This window comes from Rhipicephalus microplus, chromosome 10 (genome assembly GCF_043290135.1).
Source record: "Rhipicephalus microplus isolate Deutch F79 chromosome 10, USDA_Rmic, whole genome shotgun sequence".
Classification (NCBI taxonomy): Eukaryota; Metazoa; Arthropoda; class Arachnida; order Ixodida; family Ixodidae; genus Rhipicephalus; species Rhipicephalus microplus.
Genome location: NC_134709.1, coordinates 28,784,297 through 28,805,594, shown reverse-complemented (window position 1 = coordinate 28,805,594; position 21,298 = coordinate 28,784,297). Strand labels below are relative to the sequence as shown.

General features: G+C 44.8%; 2 protein-coding genes across 2 annotated transcripts in view; one reads left to right on the top strand and one right to left on the bottom strand.

The window, feature by feature from the left end:
• LOC119180726 (defense protein l(2)34Fc) overlaps nt 1-21,298 on the top strand; it is a 95,938-nt gene that overhangs the window by 26,044 nt on the left and 48,596 nt on the right. The gene's annotated exons all lie outside the window — the stretch shown is intronic.
• The window catches only part of LOC142774902 (neprilysin-2-like), a 47,601-nt gene that overhangs the window by 5,061 nt on the left and 21,242 nt on the right, over nt 1-21,298 (bottom strand). The window contains exons 9-20 of the mRNA XM_075876046.1: nt 20,814-20,888; nt 16,335-16,458; nt 14,656-14,728; nt 12,888-13,067; nt 9,865-10,082; nt 9,012-9,267; nt 6,449-6,562; nt 5,113-5,190; nt 3,998-4,113; nt 2,740-2,798; nt 1,743-1,794; nt 254-321 (exon numbers count right to left, since the gene is read on the bottom strand). Of these exons, the coding sequence (XP_075732161.1) occupies nt 254-321; nt 1,743-1,794; nt 2,740-2,798; nt 3,998-4,113; nt 5,113-5,190; nt 6,449-6,562; nt 9,012-9,267; nt 9,865-10,082; nt 12,888-13,067; nt 14,656-14,728; nt 16,335-16,458; nt 20,814-20,888 (1,413 nt within the window). The remainder of the gene's footprint in view (nt 1-253; nt 322-1,742; nt 1,795-2,739; nt 2,799-3,997; nt 4,114-5,112; nt 5,191-6,448; nt 6,563-9,011; nt 9,268-9,864; nt 10,083-12,887; nt 13,068-14,655; nt 14,729-16,334; nt 16,459-20,813; nt 20,889-21,298) is intronic.

The following is a 21,298-nucleotide window of genomic DNA, read 5'->3' as shown; positions in this document are numbered from 1 at the left end:
TATACAGCAGCATATTTTGTAAATTCTGGTTTCAATGTAGAAGTAACGACATATTCAAAGTGGTGGCTTGTTGGCAGCTTTTAAATAAATCTCACCTGTATAATAAACAAAGGTCATGATTCAACATCAGTATGAACGTGATAATGTATATAAATGTTGGACCTAGAGGCATTTCTTGTTGGCCAGTTTTATCAATTCTCTTTCAAGGTACTTACCCCCCCCCCCCCCTTTTTTTAGGTAAGATGTAACTCACCTATGTCGTCGTAGAGTTTTACCATGGCTCGTAGTATATTGAAGGCAATTTTGACCTTGCGGAAGACGCTGCATTACGAGGAGAGATGATATAGAGACATTGGCGTAGCCAGTGGGAAGGAAAGGGATGGTCATGGAACCCCACCAGGAAATTTCAAAATTTGGCATGCGTAGACGTCCACTTTCTTTTATTTATGTAGCATACCTTACCGACTCTGGCCAGATCCAAACGCAAGGGGCAATGCAAAAAAAATTACACTGTAAACCACTGCACGCTTAAGGAAACAAGTGGAAATTTACAGGGCTCGTTTTTTTTGTTAGACGCAATAATACTGAGAACTAACATAAAATGGCGCCAAGGAAAGTATAGGGGATTTTATTAGTAGATGCTGTAATTTAAATGTGAAGGAATAAAAGTAAACGACCCTTCTGGCAGGACCAAGCCTGCTACCTGCGAACGGGGCTCGATGATTAAAGGGTAGTTAGATATTAGGATAGTCCCTATTAAAGCCTTTGAATCCTATCTACAAACACGCCATCAATTTACGCCTAGTTGGTTAATGTTTAATTATCATTTGCACCGAAGAGGAATATCCCAACCGACACTTAACGGTGGCTTAAGATGCTATGACTATATATACCAAATGGTCGATGTAAAGCTGTGTAGCGCTACTCTCCGTCTATGCCTCTATGGAATTTTTCACAACACGCCATGGTGTGTCCATGGTAGGTCGGTTAGGTATATGTTTCTTGTAGGCTGATGTCTACTAGCATTTTTTCTAAATGGTAGACTTTATTTAACAGGGTAGATTTTTCAGTGATAGTGCTGCTTGGGCCGTTGGTAATAGCCTATGATCTGGTTGTTTAGATACGTGGACCCCCCCCCCCCCCCTCTTTTTTTCTCAAGGTTCGACGTCGTTGCTTTCGTCATCGTAGGTTTATTAATACGAGGGAAACTCAAGGTTAATGTTTTATTGCTAAATCTGCGCAGAAGTCACCGCCCGTGATATCACGAGTTTCAGCGTATACTCGTCGTATTTTGACGACAATACTGAACGAAATTTCCTGAAACTTACTACGTGAAGTCTACGTCCTTTCCGAGAACAATGGACATTTATTTTACCTGTTAGGAACTACGTAATACCTACAATCGAATTCGGTGACTTAACGAAGTTTGGGGCAAAAATTTAACGACGGCATCGCCATCCGTCTTTTGTTTTCACGAATTTTACCGGTCGTATTGTCGTGACAAGTGCGGTGATTTCGTTATTGTGAAAATAATATCGAAATAGCGCAAGGGACCGTTCGTCAAATACATTGCAGTACGCATATGGCATTGAACTGAATAACAATGAAAAGTCTATTAAGGACAGTAATGATTCGGCACGAGTACAACGTAAGTTCAAAACGACTTTAGAAAAAGAATGTGTACGTGCTAAAAGCTGTCACGTGAAACAGTGAAAATTGGAGGTCGAAAGTTTGCTACTCACTTGACCTCGAGGTCATCGATGCGGTGGTCGAACATGATGCTCAGCGGCACCACTGAAGGCAGAGAGAAAGGGCGGGAGAATTGTTAGAGGATACAAACGTTAAATGAGATGATATACAAGTGCACAGATGCGATACGTGAGTCACTCTATTATATACAACCTTCAGCTCAAGTCAATACGTTCTTTTTATGCGCATTTTTATTTTTATGAGGGCATTCGGACAGCTGTCACCGCTGCCACGAAGTGTTGTCTGGAAGACGGCAATGAATGTCCCAGCGAATGTGAGGTAGCGGTAATTTGAAGGGGTCGTGAAGTGGTTCCTCCTAAACGGCCGGCAGCCACACTCGCTAACTAGGTGACACCAGCCTAAAAAGAATTTGTGTCCTCTTTTTGCGCCCGTTAGCCAAAGAAACAATTCCCTTATTTCGTGGCAACTCGTTCATAAAATAAGCTTATTGCGGCTTGGCTTGGAGAAGCGTCCCTACAGTACTGCTCTTCTTAGGCTGACGTCACCTAGTTAATGTATATGACTGCCGGCAATTACGTATTATCGTTTGAATAGAAACTTGTCATTATCCTTTAAAATATTAGTGCTGCGAAACGGGCAAGATTGGAAGTAGGGTAGACTATTATAAAGCTTGACTTTGGGACAAAAAAAGGGTATACTTGGGACGGGCGCAGAATGGCATGGGATTATTTCACCCTAAGAAAACATCGAGTAAACAGGGTGTCTTTCTGTGCCACAGCAATAATAATCTTTTATCTTGAGTTCCCTTCCTTTCACTCCATTTTTACTCGATCCTTGTTTAAAAGTGTATTGCATCCGAAGTACGCTTTTGTACACGTGCACAAGCCTGTATCGCAAGGCTGCTGCTCTCACGCTAGTGAAGCTCACGCTGCATAAAGCGTGGCACCAAGGCACTACAAAACACGTCACGTGACCGTGACCACGTGACCTACAAACTCTTCATGCGACCGTTCACCTTACCTAACTTACCTAACGTGTTCGTGTCGTACACGTACGAGGCGTCCGGTGTGAGCAGGGAAGGCGTATGTCTGCACACATCGGTATACAGGGTAAATATGTAATTATCACAAAGCGAACGTGCAATAAAATGGAACACTTCGCTTATAAAATGAACTGCGACGCAGACTGAGAAAGAAAAAAAAGTGAGAGGACACAGGAGGAGATTGTCTCGCTTATTCCTCGTTCTCAGTTCGAGCAAATAATCATAAGTTAGGCTGTATCCAGGTACTCTGTGACGTTGAACTCAGCTATGCTATTGAAAGATGAGCTAGTATGTACGGCAGCATGTTTGGCTACAGCGCAAGAACGACGAAGACAGAAGAGTACGGAAGGGACTTGGACGAGTGGGCACTCGTGGTTGAAAAGTTTCCCGTCACCTCCGAGTCTTCAGTCTTCCCTGCGCCTGAATCAGTCTTCCCGGCACCTGAAAAACTTTCTAGAATTTGTCCTCTAGTCTGGAGGAAGATTGAACGGAAATGACGAAGAAAGAAGTGGCGGTGCAATTAATCATGTGTACATGTTTCTGCCCTGCAAGCGCGGTGAAGTTTACAATGAGCTCCTCCAAAATCACCGAATTAAAAACCACTCATTTGATTCTTATCTTGACTCTTGACCGGGACGTGATTTCCTCCAAACATGTGCCCTAACGCTATCGTGTTAGAACTCATACCCACAAGCTACGTATGGCTGTAGTTCCACTTTGTCAAGGCTGCGTGCCACGACATTATATATATATATATATATATATATATATATATATATATATATATATATATATATATATATGCAACCGTGCGTTAAATTGCCAGCGCTGTTGGTACATATAAACCGAAAATTTGCATCGATTGATTATTGAATGATTGGACTCCTGTTTTTGCGATTTGCGGTGATCAAATAAACGGTATCGTTGGCGATGCAAATTTGCGAAAAACGTCCAGGCGCAGCTGCCGTCGGACTGCTGTTTATGAGTGTTATTCTATTTTGATTGGATGAATTCAATGTTGCTAAACGGGAATATCCCACATTAGCCGATATCATCAAACACTGAGCGTCGTTTGGTTATCATTCAGTGTGCACTAGCCAACATATGCCAATATTGATACGATGCTAGCCTATGCTGGGCCGCTATTAGACATTAATTAGTGACCACTTGCACGCCATGGCAAGTTCTACACATTGGCTAAGACATTTCGTTGCATCGAAACACAAGGCGTACAAGTTTACTCACATGTAGAGCTGCACGGCGCTGGCGTTGAAGCCGGATATGAACTTCCAGTAGTGCGCGTTTCCGGCCCGTGCATACGCCAGCAAATTATCCAGGAGCGTGCTTCCCTTGTAGTTGAACTGACCGCCGATGAAAATACGTTGATTAGTTTATGAACTAAAGAAAAACATAAGAGCTTTGAAGACACACTGAAGTACAGCAACGAATCGGTTTGAAAACTGATGAATCACTCTGAAATTTCTACTGTCTTTAGCGTCGTCACCATAAGTTGATTATGAAATGGGAAGCATCTTGTTAAAACTTGAAATTTGTTGCTTTGAAATCTTCTTACGCGATGTCACGGATTTCAAAGTGTGTTCTCGTATTTTGATGACATTGCAACAGAATCGAAAGTTGGGCTAGTTGGATATGCATGGTATAACTGCGCTTTAAGTGAACGAAGAAAAACTAAGGAGCACAGGACAAGCGCTTTCTCGCAAATAAAAGATTCATTCGAAAGAGAAGAATGGATATAAGCAGACAATCAATATATACGCAATGTGTGTGAAGGTAAAAAGTGCAACCGTGGTAATTCGTCATGGTTGCGCAACTCGCTTCCCTCGCCAATTGCGGCGAGAAGAGCGCGATGCGGTGCGTTCGTACGGACGCACGAAGAAACAGCGTTACACAGGCGTGTCAGAGAGCTGCTTCGCATCTAAAACAAAGCCTCTGGTGCGTCCGAAGCCGCAAGCATGAACATTAGGCAAATCCGTGTACTACGAATCATTCCCATGGTGGCCGAATGATTGCAGCACCTTAGTTTCCTCTAGCGAATATTGGAAGACACTGTGTGCCGCAGTGTTTCTTCTGTTTTGGTTTGGGCAAAATCAGTTTCGAATCATAGAGATATACGCGCTAAGTTAGACAAAGACTTCCTTGAAGAAGGCGAGTCTGCTTGTTAAAACTACACTTTACCGACACTCAGTGTCCCAAGGTACTTTGTCCCAGCAATTATCGAATAAGGCTGTGTGAGGGTAAAGTCATACAAGCTTACACCGTTGATACTGTTGCCTGTTATACGCACGATGTTGAAAGCAAAAGTAGGACGTTGGGGATAATGTACACGAAAGTGCACTCACGGCGCCTTCGTAGATGAAAGGCAGCACATCGATCATTTTCTTCTCCGGTTGAAAGACGAACGTCCGCAGCTTCTTAGTCTGAGCCGAAGTAGAAGAGTAGGCAGTAATATATAATAATAATAATAATAATAATAATAATAATAATAATAATAATAATAATAATAATAATAATAATAATAATAATAATAATACGAGGCACGCCTTAACGGAGGGCGGCGCAAATTTAGACTGTCCAGCGTTATTTAATCTGCCCTGACACCACACAGTGCATGGTCTCGCATCATTTCGCATCCATCAAAATTTGACTGCCGCGCCCTGGAGTGAACCCGGTACTTTCGGTGAATGGCTATGACACCTTCAGCGTAACCATTGTGTCTGCGAGGCGGACTAGATAGATTCGCATACGCGAAGAAACGATAGAAGTCTTGATTGGTGGATGGGACGGACGGAATGACGAACGGGTGATAGATAATACAAATGTTGGGAAATAAACCTTAGTTTACGGATGGCAGTAATAGCTTTAGAGTGCCGAGTCATGCTGGTTTTTTGGTGGTTTTGGCGTCTGACGACCTCTATGTGACTGGATTCGAGTAACTGAGTTCGACTTCCAACCCCGAAAGCCGGGATCAAATTTATGCTCTTGGGAGAGGTACATGATTCACTTCATTTTCACTTTTGCATCCACTGCGAAGCGCGTTTTTTTTCTTTCTTTTGAACGCGGCCAATAGAAGGTAAGGGGATGGGGTGGGTTGCTTCGCTGCGCGGAGCGCCCTGCCCATCCCCCTCCCTACTAACTTTATGGAACCCTACTCAGGCATAAGCACAAATTTTACTGAAGTGACATGGTGTACTGGGCGAGCAAGAATAGACATATTTCACGTTTGCAAACAGGAGTAGGTGCCGTCGACATACTGAGGTGCTTGCACAACGTCGTGGTGCCTAGCCTCCGCCCAGACCAAAGCTCGCCACTGCCCTGTAAGATCACGTGACAACTGGCATAGCAGCTGCAATGTTGCCAATAAGCACAGCGCGTTGAAAAGCCTCCCCCCCCCCCCTACGCGAATGCAGCTAATGTTCTAGTTGTCATGTGATCATAGAGAGTAGTGGCGAGCTTTGGGCTGGGCGGAGCCCACGCGCCGGACGTCGCTGCAAGCGCCTCAGTATGTCGATGGCGTTTACCCCTGCTTGCACATTGTCAAACAACGGTGAGGGGAGTAGCCTGGGTGCCCCCGTTCGCTTGATAATGGCGCAGCATAGCCTCGCTCTCTTCGCGCCATAAAAAAGAGAGACTAACTTAACACGCAGGCATTTACGGGTGGATGACTGCGCGCCGTACCTTTCGATAAGAGAGCAACCTCGATCGGGCGTTTGTGTGAGAGCTGAAGGAGAACTTCTTGTCCGCCGCAACGGTCAGGTTCTGGCGGATCAGCGCGCGGAATATGTCCTGCATCTGTTGGGAAAACGAACTTGGGTTGCGCGCACGTGAGTGTACAGTGGTTGGTGGTTTCACTGCAGTCTTCGTCAAATTATCTCGAATATTGTATCAGACAGTCTGATATCAAACATATTATAATGTATTACATAAGTTTGCTTTTCTACTTTGAGAAATAAAAAGGAAGAAAGAATCGTAGGGAGGTTCGGCTCGGTTAGAACCCTGCATGTGGTGTGGTGGAAAGGGGGAATAATTGAGAAGATAGAGAAGGAAGAGTAAGAAGAAAGAAAATTGAGCATTTGGCGAGAACGCACAACATGAACTCGCGCTGATAGTTCGCAGACAATCGTGAATTGTGGTCGTATTCAGGTATTACTGTAGGGCTTTCGTGGCCTTGTGCGGGAACGAAACCATGTGCTAAGGTCCCGTAATCTTGGTTTCTGATATGATTCTGAATCAAGAAAGCTGGATTATAGAACACGTCGTGGAGTTGGATAGCATGAGCAGTGGTATAGAATGCGCTCGATTCTCCTCGCAGCCGCATAAGCTGCATATCGTGTTGTTGTCCATTTAAATGAGACAAGAATATGCATTCGTAAGTACCACACCCAAACACACGTAACAGCATAGTTGCGTTTGAGTCGCCTTATTCAGCGTGCGCCTCATTTTCCAAGTTGTGAAGGCAATCGGAACGCTGAGATTCGAGCGATGAGCTGCTAACAAAGTTGGCTCGGCTACTCGCTCAGTGCTCGAAGGCTGCGTCGCGACAATGCTAATGTGAACACTGGCCGATATTTACCGACAGTAATCCAACATACTTAGCCAACCCTAGACGAAATCGGTCACTATGAAGCTGATTCTAGGGCACCGTATACAGTGCAACTCAGTGTTGTTATTGTGTGAGCAAATGCAAAACCGCTCCCGGTTCACCAATATATCAAGCGAGGGGGAGGATCAAGTGCGACATTATGTAGTCCGGCTGATAGGATCTCTCTGTGTTACATGTGGCTGCAAATTTTAACGTAAGGAACTCTTCCATTTGTGAAGGAGTGGCGCTGTCCTTGCGCACCTTATTTAAAACTACGCTACGAGCCCCATTGAGCACTGTGTCATGTTATCTAGTGTTGACTGAACGTGACTTATGTCCGCTACAATGTTCTTGTGGTCTGGTAGTAAGTTTCGCTGAAACACTTTTTTAGTAGCCATGCAAATAATTCACTGAAAGAGCTTATTGCCTCACAAATTCAATGCCACAAAAGTTTTAAGAATCTGTCGAGTAAGAGCGGAGTTACAAAAATTTGTCACACGCTGCAATCGCATTCTCTCTTTTCTCGTCCCGACGAAAGCGCTGAAAGCAAGGCAGGGAGGGTTGGGAATGTCAAACAAAATACGTCATGCGCGACTTGTAACCTTGAGCACTTTTTTTCCAATACGCGGCTTTTCAGTGCGATGGCGCGCGCACGCGTGGGCAAGTGACGGCCTCCCGCGGTGATCTCTGTAACGACCTAGTGCGTCATGTTCAAATCAGCCAACGTCTAATAGATGGGCATTTTACGAGTGATTTTTTAGCGTCTTCCGTCATTTGTCGAGGTAAGAGATAGCAATTTTCAGCGGACTTTGATAATTTATTACGAATCCCAGTCTCTACTAACGATCGCCAGGGTTTTCTGGCCATGCTCAGAAAGTGTTTCAGGGCACCTTCAAGGCGCAAATTTTAGATTCCTCACCAAGATTAGAGTTTAGCACGCAGATTGTATTCAGCTGGGAAGCCAAGTCAAGCTTAGATAAGCTGTTTTCTTCCGACGTCCTCTACTGACCCCCCGCTGAGTCAACATGACTGATGCGAGAATTCATTACGCGATGACGTCACAGGTCACCAAACTCGTGACGCCTCTATGCTTTCCCGTAAAGTGACGTGACATGAGGGCATCATTACGTGACGTCGGCGGTTGGTTAAAGGTAGGCCGATAATAGACATAGTGCAAGACCAGGTGAAGTGTAGAAAGCTTGCAATGACCTCGATCATGGGGTTGGTGCAAAGCCACCTTTAGCTGATGAAAGCTTTCGAAGTAGTTGAGGGGTAGATGGTTAACGCATCGTATGAGAACCTAAAACAGCAGTCTTAGGCGAATGCATAAGAAACCTTGATTTTTATAACAGCCACAATGTCTTCGTTTGATCTCTCTGCAATGATGATATTTGTTGGAAACTGAGAGCGTAAACAGACCCATACAGGAGTGAATACTTAGGTCTAATTCGCAATAGCATAAGAGAAGCATCGTTATCACACTTTATCACTGTTATGCGATAAAGTCTTATACACTGTTCAAGGCGAAAAACAGCATTTTTTTTTACATTACTCAGCGTTACCTACACATGAATCTCACATAGTCATTGTGCATTTAGAAATGTAGAAATATAGTAACTTCGAAGGGGTACGCCAATACGCATGCAGGTGCGCATGTACCTGATATGCGGTGTGCTTCCCGTCGTCGACGACTTTCTCGAAGGCGACGGTCAGCACGTGCGTCATGAACCGGTCGAGCATTCGCAGGCAGGCGTGGTAGCGCGGCTGCCTGTCCTTGGGTCGCGCCGGATACCGCAGGCCCACCTCGTACATCGTCGAGAACGCTGTCAGGCTCTCCGGGTCTCCATCGATAGAGGTCACCGCCGGCGCCAGCCATAGGAGCAGTCGCAGCGCCAGGAAGTGTGCAGTCGCATTACTGCGACGGGTGCGGTGTTTTATGCCGAGTTCCATAACAACCCGCGTTATTTCTGTCACGGAAGTGACGTCAGTTCTTAACATTGTAAATCTGATGCTGCAAGTTACTTGAGGGAGCACTAGGGAATTTCAGAATTGAATAGACATACCGCGTGGACCCTATAAAACTGGTAGACTTGTTTATTGGCGTGATTGCCGTCACAAAAATGACGTCACTAAAAGAGCCCGTTAGTTTTCTACCGTATGAAAGTGAGGCCAAGCGGTCACAGCCAGACTAAAATGAAATGCGGCAACTTGAAACGACAAATGACCACTGTAAGAGAACTGATTGCCATGCTAATAATGAATGATCGGTACCAAGCCCACGTTCGTGATAACTTCATTTATTGGACAACCTCATATACAATTACGCATGTGATTGGTGCGGGTACGGGTTTTTCGCGTACGACAACGCCGTCACCGATATCTTTATTCCATATCATGCTTTGCTTGAAACGGACACATGGCCGCATTTCTTTTTTTTTTTTGCGGTTCGTATTGTTTTACATTCTTCTTTGATCGGGCTTGGATCACCTTAGCGACCACTTGGCACACTCACCGGTTTTCGGCCAGCACGTCGCCGATCCCATCGAACGGGTTGAAGTAGGTCACGTACTCATAGCGCACCAGCATCTCCGCGGGGACTTTTTCCCCGTTGAAGGGTTCGAGGAACACGTCCCACTTCCAGGCTCGCGCCGGGATCCACTTGAGAACTTGGACACCGCGAGTGGCCAAGTTGGGCTTGTCCAGAGAGCTGCGACGCGCTGTCTTGTACCCCTGCGCCGGTCGCAAAACGTACGGACACATGAAGGGTTTGGAGAAAGAAAAGCCACTTTAGGTACATCTCGACTGGACCTTTTATAGCGAAACCCTTGGATCTTCGTTTCGAGGTCACGTTCGAAATGCCAAAAAATTTCACGTGCCCACGCGGGCTGTGCGTCCATTTCGTGCACCGCGTCTACGTGGCGTTGTCGTGGGTGAAAGAGCGAAATGCAGCTCCACTACTGTGGAAGCTGTGGGGGTGCGCCGCATGGTGACGCAGCGGTTCCCGTTCATAGAGTTCCCACTTCCCTGTTTAAGAAACCGTCGATGTCGAAGTTGTTTCAGGTAAGCGTGTACGGTGTCCTTGGTGTGAGTGGGGTCTTTGGTAGATTTGCAGACTCGGTGTGCAACTTTTCCACTACTTCTTGCTGTGTGTTATCGGCTTTCTGCTGGTTAAATTCAGTTCAGATACGTGTCATGTGCAGTGAGTTGCTGAAGGTTGTGTTCCCTGCACATTAGCGACGCGGGTGCCCGAGAAGCGCCGGTGAGAGGAGCAATCGTGAGCTCCGCGAGGCGGTGGCGCCCTCTCTTGCGCGGCGCAGGAGTCAACCACGCGTGTCCGAAGCATTTTTAGTTGTCGGTAACTGTTAGTTTGAGCTGGTCCATACAGAAATGAACAATGAATACATAGGTCTATTTTGCAATAGCATAACAGAAGCATCTTTATCACACTTAATTTTTATCTGCTCTTTCTTAAGCAGCGACAACCGTTGAAGTGCCCTTGACAAATCTCATTTTGCAAGACTGAGAAGAGGCTTGACGCACACGAGCCCTGCTTATAATGGTATAATATTTGCAAACAAGCTATAGAGCTGAAAATCGATGACATATCAAGTGCGCGTCGTCTGCACAGTATTCCTTTTACCACGATGCAAGAACAAGAAGCGTAGTTCTTGTCTGGAATGAGCAATTGACGGTTTTGAAACACATGCGTCACCTAGTCATCAATTAATGCTGCCTCATTGGAACTGACTTCTCCTTCTGTTCACAACTGAACAATTGACGTAAACGAAATTATACGAGATCCTAACAGTGCTAGATCTACAGTAAGTACTTAAAATGGCGCTTCCGAAAGTTATTATTAAGGCATCGTCCACATTGGCCATTGCTACCAAACATTAAGAACAGATTCTAAACTGTACCGCTTTCACAGACGACGAAAGTGGCTCTATTCTTCTTATTTCACTCACTCTTCTCGGGGGCACACGTGCTAGTCGATCTGCACAAAAGTCGCAGTTCATCTGATGCAGAAAAAAAAAGTTTAACGCTTGCGCGTCCACCGATGCCTTTGAGAAGATGCGCAAATGCGTGAATGTTTGGAATAACTGCTGCTTAATTATTTGATTAATGATGATTGATATGTGGGGTTCAACGTCCCAAAACCGCCATATGATTATGAGAGACGCCATAGTGGAGGGCTCCGGAAATTGGACCGCCTGGATGCTTAATTATTCGAAGGCGACGAAATGGTTCTTTGTGGCACCATGATCGAGCAACGCTAACACTCGGAGTACATGCGAGGGGCATATCCCGTATCCCGGAGGCGAAGCACCTGCTCGTTGACACTGTCACTGATGAGCTCAGGGCGACCAACTCGCGAAGCGTTGGACAGATGCAACTTTGCAGTACCCTTTTTACTAGTATTTGGTGTGCCGAGGCGTATAGGATTAAGTGCGTGTCAAGCCTTTTCTCAGACTTGTTCCAACCAGAACTAAATATAATCAAAGTAGCCATTTAATTGAATTTTATCGCTAGATTTGCGGACACATAGAACAGGAATGTCTTTATAAGTTCAGTTTTTTTTACTATTTAGTTATGAATAATACTCTATTTTGAATGACCAAGACGTAACACTAAGAGCGCAATTCTTCCTCTCTTTCGCTTGGTCTTCAAGCCACACGAGTTGCGAATGTCCTTTTTTTCCCTCTATCAATTCGCCTCATCGTCGCATTCACCAACATCTACGTGTGCCACGTGTCATGAAGCACTGTACAGATCATAAATATGTGATTGTGGTTTTGGGACGTTAAACCCCACATATCAAATCTGTGATTAGCTTCTGATTCACGACTGTTCCCGTTAGTAAATTACACCGCAGTTTCTAAATGGGCCATGCGACGCCTTTTGAGCATGGTCAGAAAACGCTGCCGCTTGGCTCTTTCAAGGGGATAATAAGACATCCTAAGAATTATCGCATTACAATTTCTTTTTAACCATCAAAATATTTTATGCCAGCTTTCTTCATAGATATTTGCATTCTACAGTTAAAGGGACACTAAAAAGCAAAGCGGTGTTTCGTGTATTAGTAAAGTACAATTGCACAATTCTGAAACTACGCTTGGTAAGCGAGAAAAGCCGCGAAAAGAATATGCCGGTGGAGATGCCACCTTGAGATTTCCTCACCAAACTCCGTGACGTCATAGATTTTTAAGGTATTTACTGGGTCCTAAGTAGGTTGCAATCGATAAAACATGATGCACCCTGCCATCTGTGAGTGTCACAGGCCTAGCATACGAACTTTCACAAATGTTCGTTGAGTTAATGTCTCGAAAATACGAAAAATACATTTTTAGATATTGTATTTCATGTGCACGGATTTTGGCGCGAAATTTAAAATGAAACTTCACTCAAGATTTTTTTCTGCTAATAGCAAACTTATAACAACGAAACATGGGGCATTAGAGTTCTCATAATTTTTGATCGAAACCAGGTGCTTTTTTTTCTCTTCGGTGTCTCTTTAAAAGCGACATCACGACCTACCTGCGCGATGGTGGTGTCGATGTCGTAGATTTTAGAGCCGTGGCTACGGTCGAGGCCGAAGTCCGAGAGTATTTGGGCAATCTTGTCCGGAATTTCCTCGTTTTTTATGAAGAAGTCTTCGTCGGTCGACTCGGGGTCCTGGTAGAAGCGAGGCAGCATCGTCGTGTCTGGAAGGCTGAGCTGCGCAGCGGCATATATATGTGTTCAGCGAAGTTCATAGTTAAGCTAGGTGGTCATAGCTCATTTTATCGTTTAAAGCAGGGCACGCAGCAACGAGAGGGCAGCCTTTGTCCTATCGGATAGCTTCCTCCTTTTGTGTCTTGTCTTCGTGTACTACGCCCAACGTTAAGATCGACAAATTTTAAAGCAGCACTGTTGCGTGATCGTCTCAAGCCTTCTGAATAAACAGGGCCTACGTGATGGTCGTTCGTTGAATCTTTGTATATTATTGCGATTTAGTATATTAAAGACCCCTGTATGAGGATTATAATGAAATTAGTTGGATGTCAAGTTAAAACTCGTTTTGGTCATGTCGTGAGAGGTACCATATCAGTTCTACAGAAGTTACCGTTAGCCAAATCCGCAGGAGGTATTAGATACCGAACCCACATTGCAACGCCAAAGCCATCTTGTAATAAATATGTCTGACAGGTGGCAAAATACTCACATTATTACAAGGAGTATTCAGTGGCATGATGTCACCTGACGACACAATAGAGGGTACACAAACCTCCAAATTTCAACTTGAATTGACAGCGTCTGAAGTCTCATTTCAGATAGAAACTGCCTTTCTGAAGTCATCTGTGCAAACTAATTGGTTTTGCAACACGCTTAGGAAATTATTGAAAAGTTCTCTCTTCTACCGATTTTCGTGGCCAAGTCTTTCGCGCTAGACGGATTCGTGGAACCTGCCCTCAGCAGCGCCGCCTACATTTTGATCCAGTTTCCGTAACAACGTGAATGTTCGCCAACAGGCGCTCTTCAAACTTTAGCGAGTGAAGTTATTTCTGAAATACTTGAATATAGTTTGCGCAGTACATTCGTGTTGCTAATTGCTGTCAAAGGAGACTCCTGTTTCAATCGTTTTATTTAGATCTACTTTCACGTATTCATCTGCAAAGGTTGCAAGTGTGCGAGGCTTTGCGAAACCTTTAAGGTTAAAGTAACTTTTGAGAATTTCAGTATATAAGGAGACTTCTTTGCGTAAACGTTGTGCCGGATACCATAGCCGTAAACTGGAGTGGCTGTATAGGTGGAGTCCTCTGGTGGGACCAAGATAAACTAGGCAGACGTAGAATTGTTACTTGTGAAGAGTGCTCTACCTCTCTGCTGGTGCAACGTCTTAGCCCCAGCATAACACTGAATGTAATGTGTTTTTTTCTACATTTTTCCCTAATGCACAGAAATATTAATAAACAAGCGTGTATTTACTGCGGTAGTTTAGAGAGGTCAACATGTAGCAGGCGATGCCTGTTGAGGAAACCAGCGCAAACTAAAAAAAGGCATTGAATGAAAAGCATAGACTTAACGACGATAGGTACCCGAGAAGAAATCGGCGCTCGTATACTGTGTCTTTGCCGTCTTGTGCCTTCGTCGAGCTCGTGCTGATTTTACAACTGTAACTGGAGTTGCATGAAGCGTTACATGATGTCGTTACCATGGTACGGCAGTTCAACACCGCTGGGTACACAGGAATAACACACAAGCTAAAGGCTTCGATTGGCTGATATGAATGACATGATTCCTATAGAGTGGACTATGAACTGACCATGAGGATGGCACCTTTCTGTCCAGGAAAGCGTTGGCGAACCATAACGCGGGCTATGGGGAACAGGCCGTACCTGAAAGAAAAAAAAGTTTGGCCGAATGTTACGCATGTGTGTAACACTCAAAGCGGAAGCCCGCTTTTTTTCCTGTTAAACGTTATTTGGTATAGTCGATAATCACACCTTTTACAAGACGCGACAAGTCGTAGTGTGAGAAACCAGGCATTAAATTACCCCTTGATGTTTTCTGTCAGTTGCATCATCCCTCCCGACCTTCTTAACACGAAACTGTTTTATGCCAGGGTCCACCATGGCTCCGCTGACGTACTCCCGTTAGGGAAGGGACGTTAAAATTCAAAAAAAAAAAAAACAAACAGGTGACAAAGAAAAATATCATAAAGCAAGCACCTGTCGCTCGGAAATGAACCAGCAACCTCTTAATTCTCAGCGCGCGGCGCCAACTACGACACGGGACGTACGTGGTCTGGAACGCTAACGGTAAGTGATTTATATACAATATGCACCATTTCGCAGTCCTTGGGACTTCGAAACTTTATTGCGTTTTCGTTATCAATGACGAGATGGCGCGACGAGCTCGCGTTAGGCGTGCTCTAAAGGTAGTCGCCTCCATGAAGCGCCGCCACCGCAGATCGTGGTCGCTCCTGCGCATGCGCTAATCAGACTTGGTTTTCGGGAGAGGATGAAGGTCACTTCGCACGCAGCCATGGCCGCGTTTACTAAAGAGGCGCGCTGGTGTCACTCGACGCAGGAGCAATCGTCACCGTTGTTCACGCTTGTCCTGTGTTTATTAGTGCGCTCGGTTCGTGTGTCCTTGTTCTTAGCGGGGAGTTTTCAATTTCTAGCTGTTGCTGAACAAATGCACCATAAGCGCTCACCTACCTCTGTAAGGACACGTTTCACTTTCGTGTTATACCGACTTCTATACGAAAGTGTGAGAATGAATGAAAATGTGTTTGCAATGACTCGCCTGGCTCCAATTCATTTGTTAAGTGCATGCAGTGGGTATGCTGCGTTGACTCTAACCTTGTTACAAACTCTCCGCTGGAAGTACTTTTCAATAGGACTCCTGATTGTCTTATAGTGTATGTTGACAATGAGAGGTCGTTGCGCCGTATGCCTGGTGGCTGACCACGGGAAATCTTTCGCCGCAGCCACAGTAAAAAAAAAAAAAAAACCAGCTTCTGCCTCAGACAGAAGGAGGAGCTCCAGCCCTAGCTACCTCATTGGCCACCTCCGGAAAAGTGAGGGTGACAGCGGAACCTATCATTTCTATTTTGTCTCCGTTTCATGCTGCGCCACGCCTTTTTTATTTTTATTTTTTTTTGCAATAAAATGAACAAATACAAGCTCCCCCAAATGACTGTTTTGTTATCATTACATCTCTCATGATGGCAAAATGGCACTCACGAACATCGTTACGGCCTAAGTCGAGCCGATCTATGGACGTTTAAAAAAATGCTACTCACCGTAGTGGTGCTAAGACTCGGGAAACAGCACACGTGGTGGCGCTACCCGCCTCCTTCCCTTACTCCCTATTCTCGCTTTCCTTTCTGACCCCATTGTGGACTAAGTTTGTGGACTTTAGCCTCGCCTTTCAATTCAATCGTTATTTATCGGAAGGGGGTGTGAGCGCCCTTTATGCGAAGAACGGTTTGCCTACTTGAAGCCGAGCTGCGCGGCGATCACTTCGATGGTGTCGTTGAAGCTCTTGGGGAACGCTGGACCGAACTCGGATTGCAGCAGCTTCATCGCGTTCGCCACTGCAGTCGCCGAGTCTCCGTTGTCTGCGAGCGAGTGAAGACAAAGGTTAAGATGTGATTGTGCCCACCGCTACTCGTACTTAAACGCTCCCTGGTGGTAACTGTTGCGCGGAGATCGCCAACTGCTTCCACTGAATTGACGTGTGCCAATAGCGTATACGTAAGTGCTCGTGGCCCGACATGTGTTTCGTCAAGAATTCACCAGCGTATACATCTGCAAATACGTCACAGCTCTAAGTCACAATGGTCGTTCAGTAAATGAGCAGTATACTGCACGCGAATTAGGCGCACTTTAGCTGCTCGTTCGGTCATGACCACTCGGCCACAGTGAGATTGCACTCGGAATTTCATATAACAACCGCCAACGTTGGGACAAAGTAGCCCACATTAGCCGACACTTGCATCCAACACTTACCAAATCTGTCCTACTTTGGCCTAACATTTAGCCAACACAAGCAGTCATTGGTCAATACCAATTAACGTGGGGCAACTAGTTGTTACGGCAAATGTAGTAACTCGTTTTTTTCCCGCACCAACTGTGTGGCACGTTCGCTTGCAGATGACAGGGTGACATAGTTTATTGTTGTGTCAGCTGTATCGTGTCATTGCTTGCTGTCGAAACCATTGTCCAGCTTTATGCGCCCAATTGTATGGCAGAAATTCGTTGCTTCGGCAGCTTTACTGTCCACTTTTCTTTCTTGAATAGCGCGGCAGCGTCGTGCATAAACTGCAGACCAGATTTTAAGCAAATGCTTGTTTCGTTCTTTGCGTTTTTATCGCTCCACTCAACATATATGAGCATAATCAGAAGGCCGTTTATAGTGTGATATAGTGCCTATAAAATCCTATTATCGGTTTTTGTGCCTAAACTCGTTTAAGTGCCTATAAGTACCCGTTTCGGATATCGGGGCCACCATAAACACTACTTAAAATCAAGTTTAGCTTCCTAGTACAGCGTGAGGCCATTATTCATTTTACCGGACAACAGTGATTGTTCTGAGCCCTATATAGTTCAACCGAGTGCTCTATTTCCACGACCTGCTGGTAAACGACCACTGGCAGCAGCAAAGGAAGACGCGCAGGCCATGACCTACGCCTCCACGCTGACATGGCGCCAAGCAATTGGCGAATGCGAAACCGCAGAGGGAACACAGCGAGAAAGAAAAAAATTGCCGCGTATCTGCGTGTATCGCTTCAAATGTCGTCGAAAGACAGTTTAGTGTTCTGCCGGCTTTCTTTCGTGCATAGCTTCGCAAAATCAGCGCAGCCTAGGAAACACTCCAGGTCTTTAGAATTGCACGTCTATGTGTTTCCCAGTAAAGCAACACGTCGCCTGATGATTACGTATTGATATCGCTCCTCAGATATGCATAATATTAGATTTTTGATCGGATGTTCAAAAATATGAGCGCCGCAACCAGATCAAGATGGCAGGGCGTTAAGTAAGTGCTTAAGCTTTGGTCGCGTGGCTGATTCGTGTAACAGACAGACAGACAGACAGACAGACAGACAGACAGACAGACAGACAGACAGACAGACAGACAGACAGACAGACAGACAGACAGACAGACAGACAGACAGACAGACGGACGGACGGACGGACGGACGGACGGACCAAATATTTTTCGTTCAAGTATCCCAAACAAAGACTACCGTCTTTTCAAAATGTTTTTAAGGTGTTCACGGACAGGGGAGAAATCCTACACCGTAACATTGAATTCCAACTGGCCAACACAAGGCATACCTGCATTCTCGTATTTTATCGGTCTGGATATCTGCTCCTGTTCGGCCCTTCAATGGCGTAAAGAATAAGACCGGGGAGTGCGTTGAGTAGACATTGACCAGTTGACTCACCATTAGGGTCGTGCAAATATTGCACAATTTCTAATAACGATTCGAATAGCGTTTCAATTCGATTCCATATTCGAACCGAATAGTTCAGAGTAGAAATACTGAGTATTTTTCGAATATTTTTTGAATAATGAGCAGTCAGGAAAGAAGAAAAAAAAACTCGGAGTAATTGATCCATATGTGGGGTTTAACTCCCAAAACCACGATATGATTATGAGAGACGCCGTAGTGGAGGGCTCCGGAAATTTTGACCACCTGGGGTTCTTTAACGTGCACCCAAATATGAAAAAAAATTCAGAGTAGTATTGAAACAAACAGGCGTAATTTTCCCAGATTTAATCGTAGAATCACCAAGACACGTGCAACCATAAGTTTGAGGGGACTAGTGATGCTATAGGCATTACAAGATGGTGTTTTTGCTTAAAACTCCGGTGTCATAGCAGCAACACATTCATCTGCTGGGTATTTTCAATATGGCATTTGTGATGATTTGGCTAATAAGTATTGCTTAATATTGATTTCAGATTTATTTAAAGACTCTTGACAATTCTACCTTGAAGAGTCAACACTGTGTTTCAACGTGCGCTTAAAAAATATTTGCAAGGCTCTAGTAGTTGCTGTATAGGAACCTGGTCAGCCTACAAGATTGTTTTATTTTTCTCGGTTAGCAATAATATGAATGTTCCTTTGTTAAATCAAGTGAATATATGTTTCAAATATTTTGAAGTTTTCGGGATATCTTGGAAATGGTTACATTATGAGGCAACTTTGAGTTCTGGTTTCCTCACTAATCGAAAACAATTTGTTTAGTATTCGACTGGTATTCAATTTGGTTAAGGAATTCACTATTCGCACACTCCTCACCGTGCTACTGAAAAAAAGGTACTAAACTGAGAACCGTCCATGTAAAAGGACAATTTCTTGGCTTCTTCCGACTTATATCATCATGTAGCCCATCATATACAACATTTTCGGCTTCCTGTCGTGGATATAGGCTGCTCACGTATTTGCTTCAGTGTAAACCAGTTTTCTCCTTTAAGGGAGTTTTTCGTGTCTATAACTAACACCCTACACAAAGGGTGTTCTGAAACACCAAAACACCCTTGACATGGGTGCTTTGATTTCATGAGTGTTATGGTTTGTCGAAACACTTTTATGGTAGGGTGTTAGTTATAGACATGGAAATCACTCTAGAGGGTGCGAACTAGTTGATGGGGTTTAATTCATTTGAATTTATCTGAAAATTATTGTTTGGATAGTTACCATGTCAGATGCTCATTCTCGGTGCCTGAAACGCCCTTTTTATGACAGCAAAACATGTATGCCTACGTAATCACCCCTCGTGTTCCTGTGGAACTTGACGCATCCATCCGCCGAGGTGGTGTGGGGCTTATGGTGCTTGATATTCCTGACTCGAAGGTTTTGGTGTTGAATACCGGCCGAATTTCATCGGAGGCTGGATGTTCATGCTAGACGAACATGCACATGAAGGTGCTGGATGACAATGTCCTTAGGCATGAGTGCAAAGAACCCCAGGTGGTCGAGATCTCCGGAGCCATTCTCGATGCTATCCGAGAACTCTGTTCTCTACCTACGTCCGATACTCCTCCGTCCTCTACCTACTCGATGGCAGCTCTTCTAATCAGATCGGGATTTCGAGACAAAAAGCCCAAGATTAATCATTATTAGCATGACACGTTTCATTGCCGTTGCACGGTTTCCTGAGAGTAGTGCGTACAAAAACGCATAAAAATGACTTGTTTTACAAGACAGCCTCCTGGCCCTTAATTACACTCGCTTTTCCTGTAACCTTGCACACTCGTTCTGCTGGCTATACAGGCTTGCGTGCCTTTACAATTGGTCACGCTTTCGTGAGTGTCTTGCAGCGGTCACATTCAAATCTACAATTGTTCGAACGCAGAAGCCAAGGCCATGCGTATGCAAATCTAACGACTACGCGCGTCGCAAACGGGCTGGTGGTTCTAGCATGCTTTTCTTATACAACCACATAGTTACTTCAATTTTCCCCGGGATGTACTAAACTTGAGCATCGCTGCTCGTTGAGTTCATAGGACTTAGTGAAAAAAAAAACAACTAAATTGCTATAATGAACTCTTGTGCAACAGCCTTTCCATCATTCAGGCGTTCTGGTATTTGCGAAACCATAGAGTTTTATTCCACATCTTTGTCGACGAATATGTTTCACAACACCTTTGTAATCGATAGAACAAAATAGTAAGTGAATGAATTATTTAAATGGTTAATTATATAATTTTCATTAAAATACCAATGTATACCAATAGGTAAGGGGACAATAATGGGCAAGGGTAAAAGTGGGCGAATAGGTAGTTAAGTAGGCAAGGGAATGCAGGTCTGTTCATTCGTCCGTCCGTCTGTCCGTCCGTCCGTCTATCTGTCTGTCTTCTGTACTGTGTATTTCGCGGTCCTTTCGGTTATTATGAACCAACACCAGCTCACGCAACTTTTTTTTTTCTTTTACTGTAGGTAGGTAGGCAGATAGCACTTACCCGTGGTACAGACGTGAAACATTGATGCGAGTTTCTCAACGTCATTGGTTGGATTTCCCACGGTTCTGGATATATCTGCGATACAGAGAAAATGTTCTTCTGTCGAAACCTAACCCAGAGGGATAGAGAGATACTGTGAGAGGGCAACATATCACGGCTCATAAAGCGGTCATATCAAAGACTTATGGAGTGGCGCGCATACGTATACAGTGAAAGTTCGTTCATTCGACGCGCGTTAATTCTTGAAACCAAGTAATCCAGGTGTGTTTCTTTGTCCCGAGCCAGCATATGCGTTGCTTAATGGCATTTAACTCTCGTTACTTCGGTCGTATTCGGTCGCAGCCTGGTTGATTGCTGGTTCCCGGCCAGCAAAGCGGGCACAGTGGTTAGAGTTAGGTGTTGACGTGGCAAATAGTGCAGTGAGCGCTGGTGTTTCACGTACTCTCACATCGTCCCTCAGCAGTGCACAGGGCTCGGCAAACTGC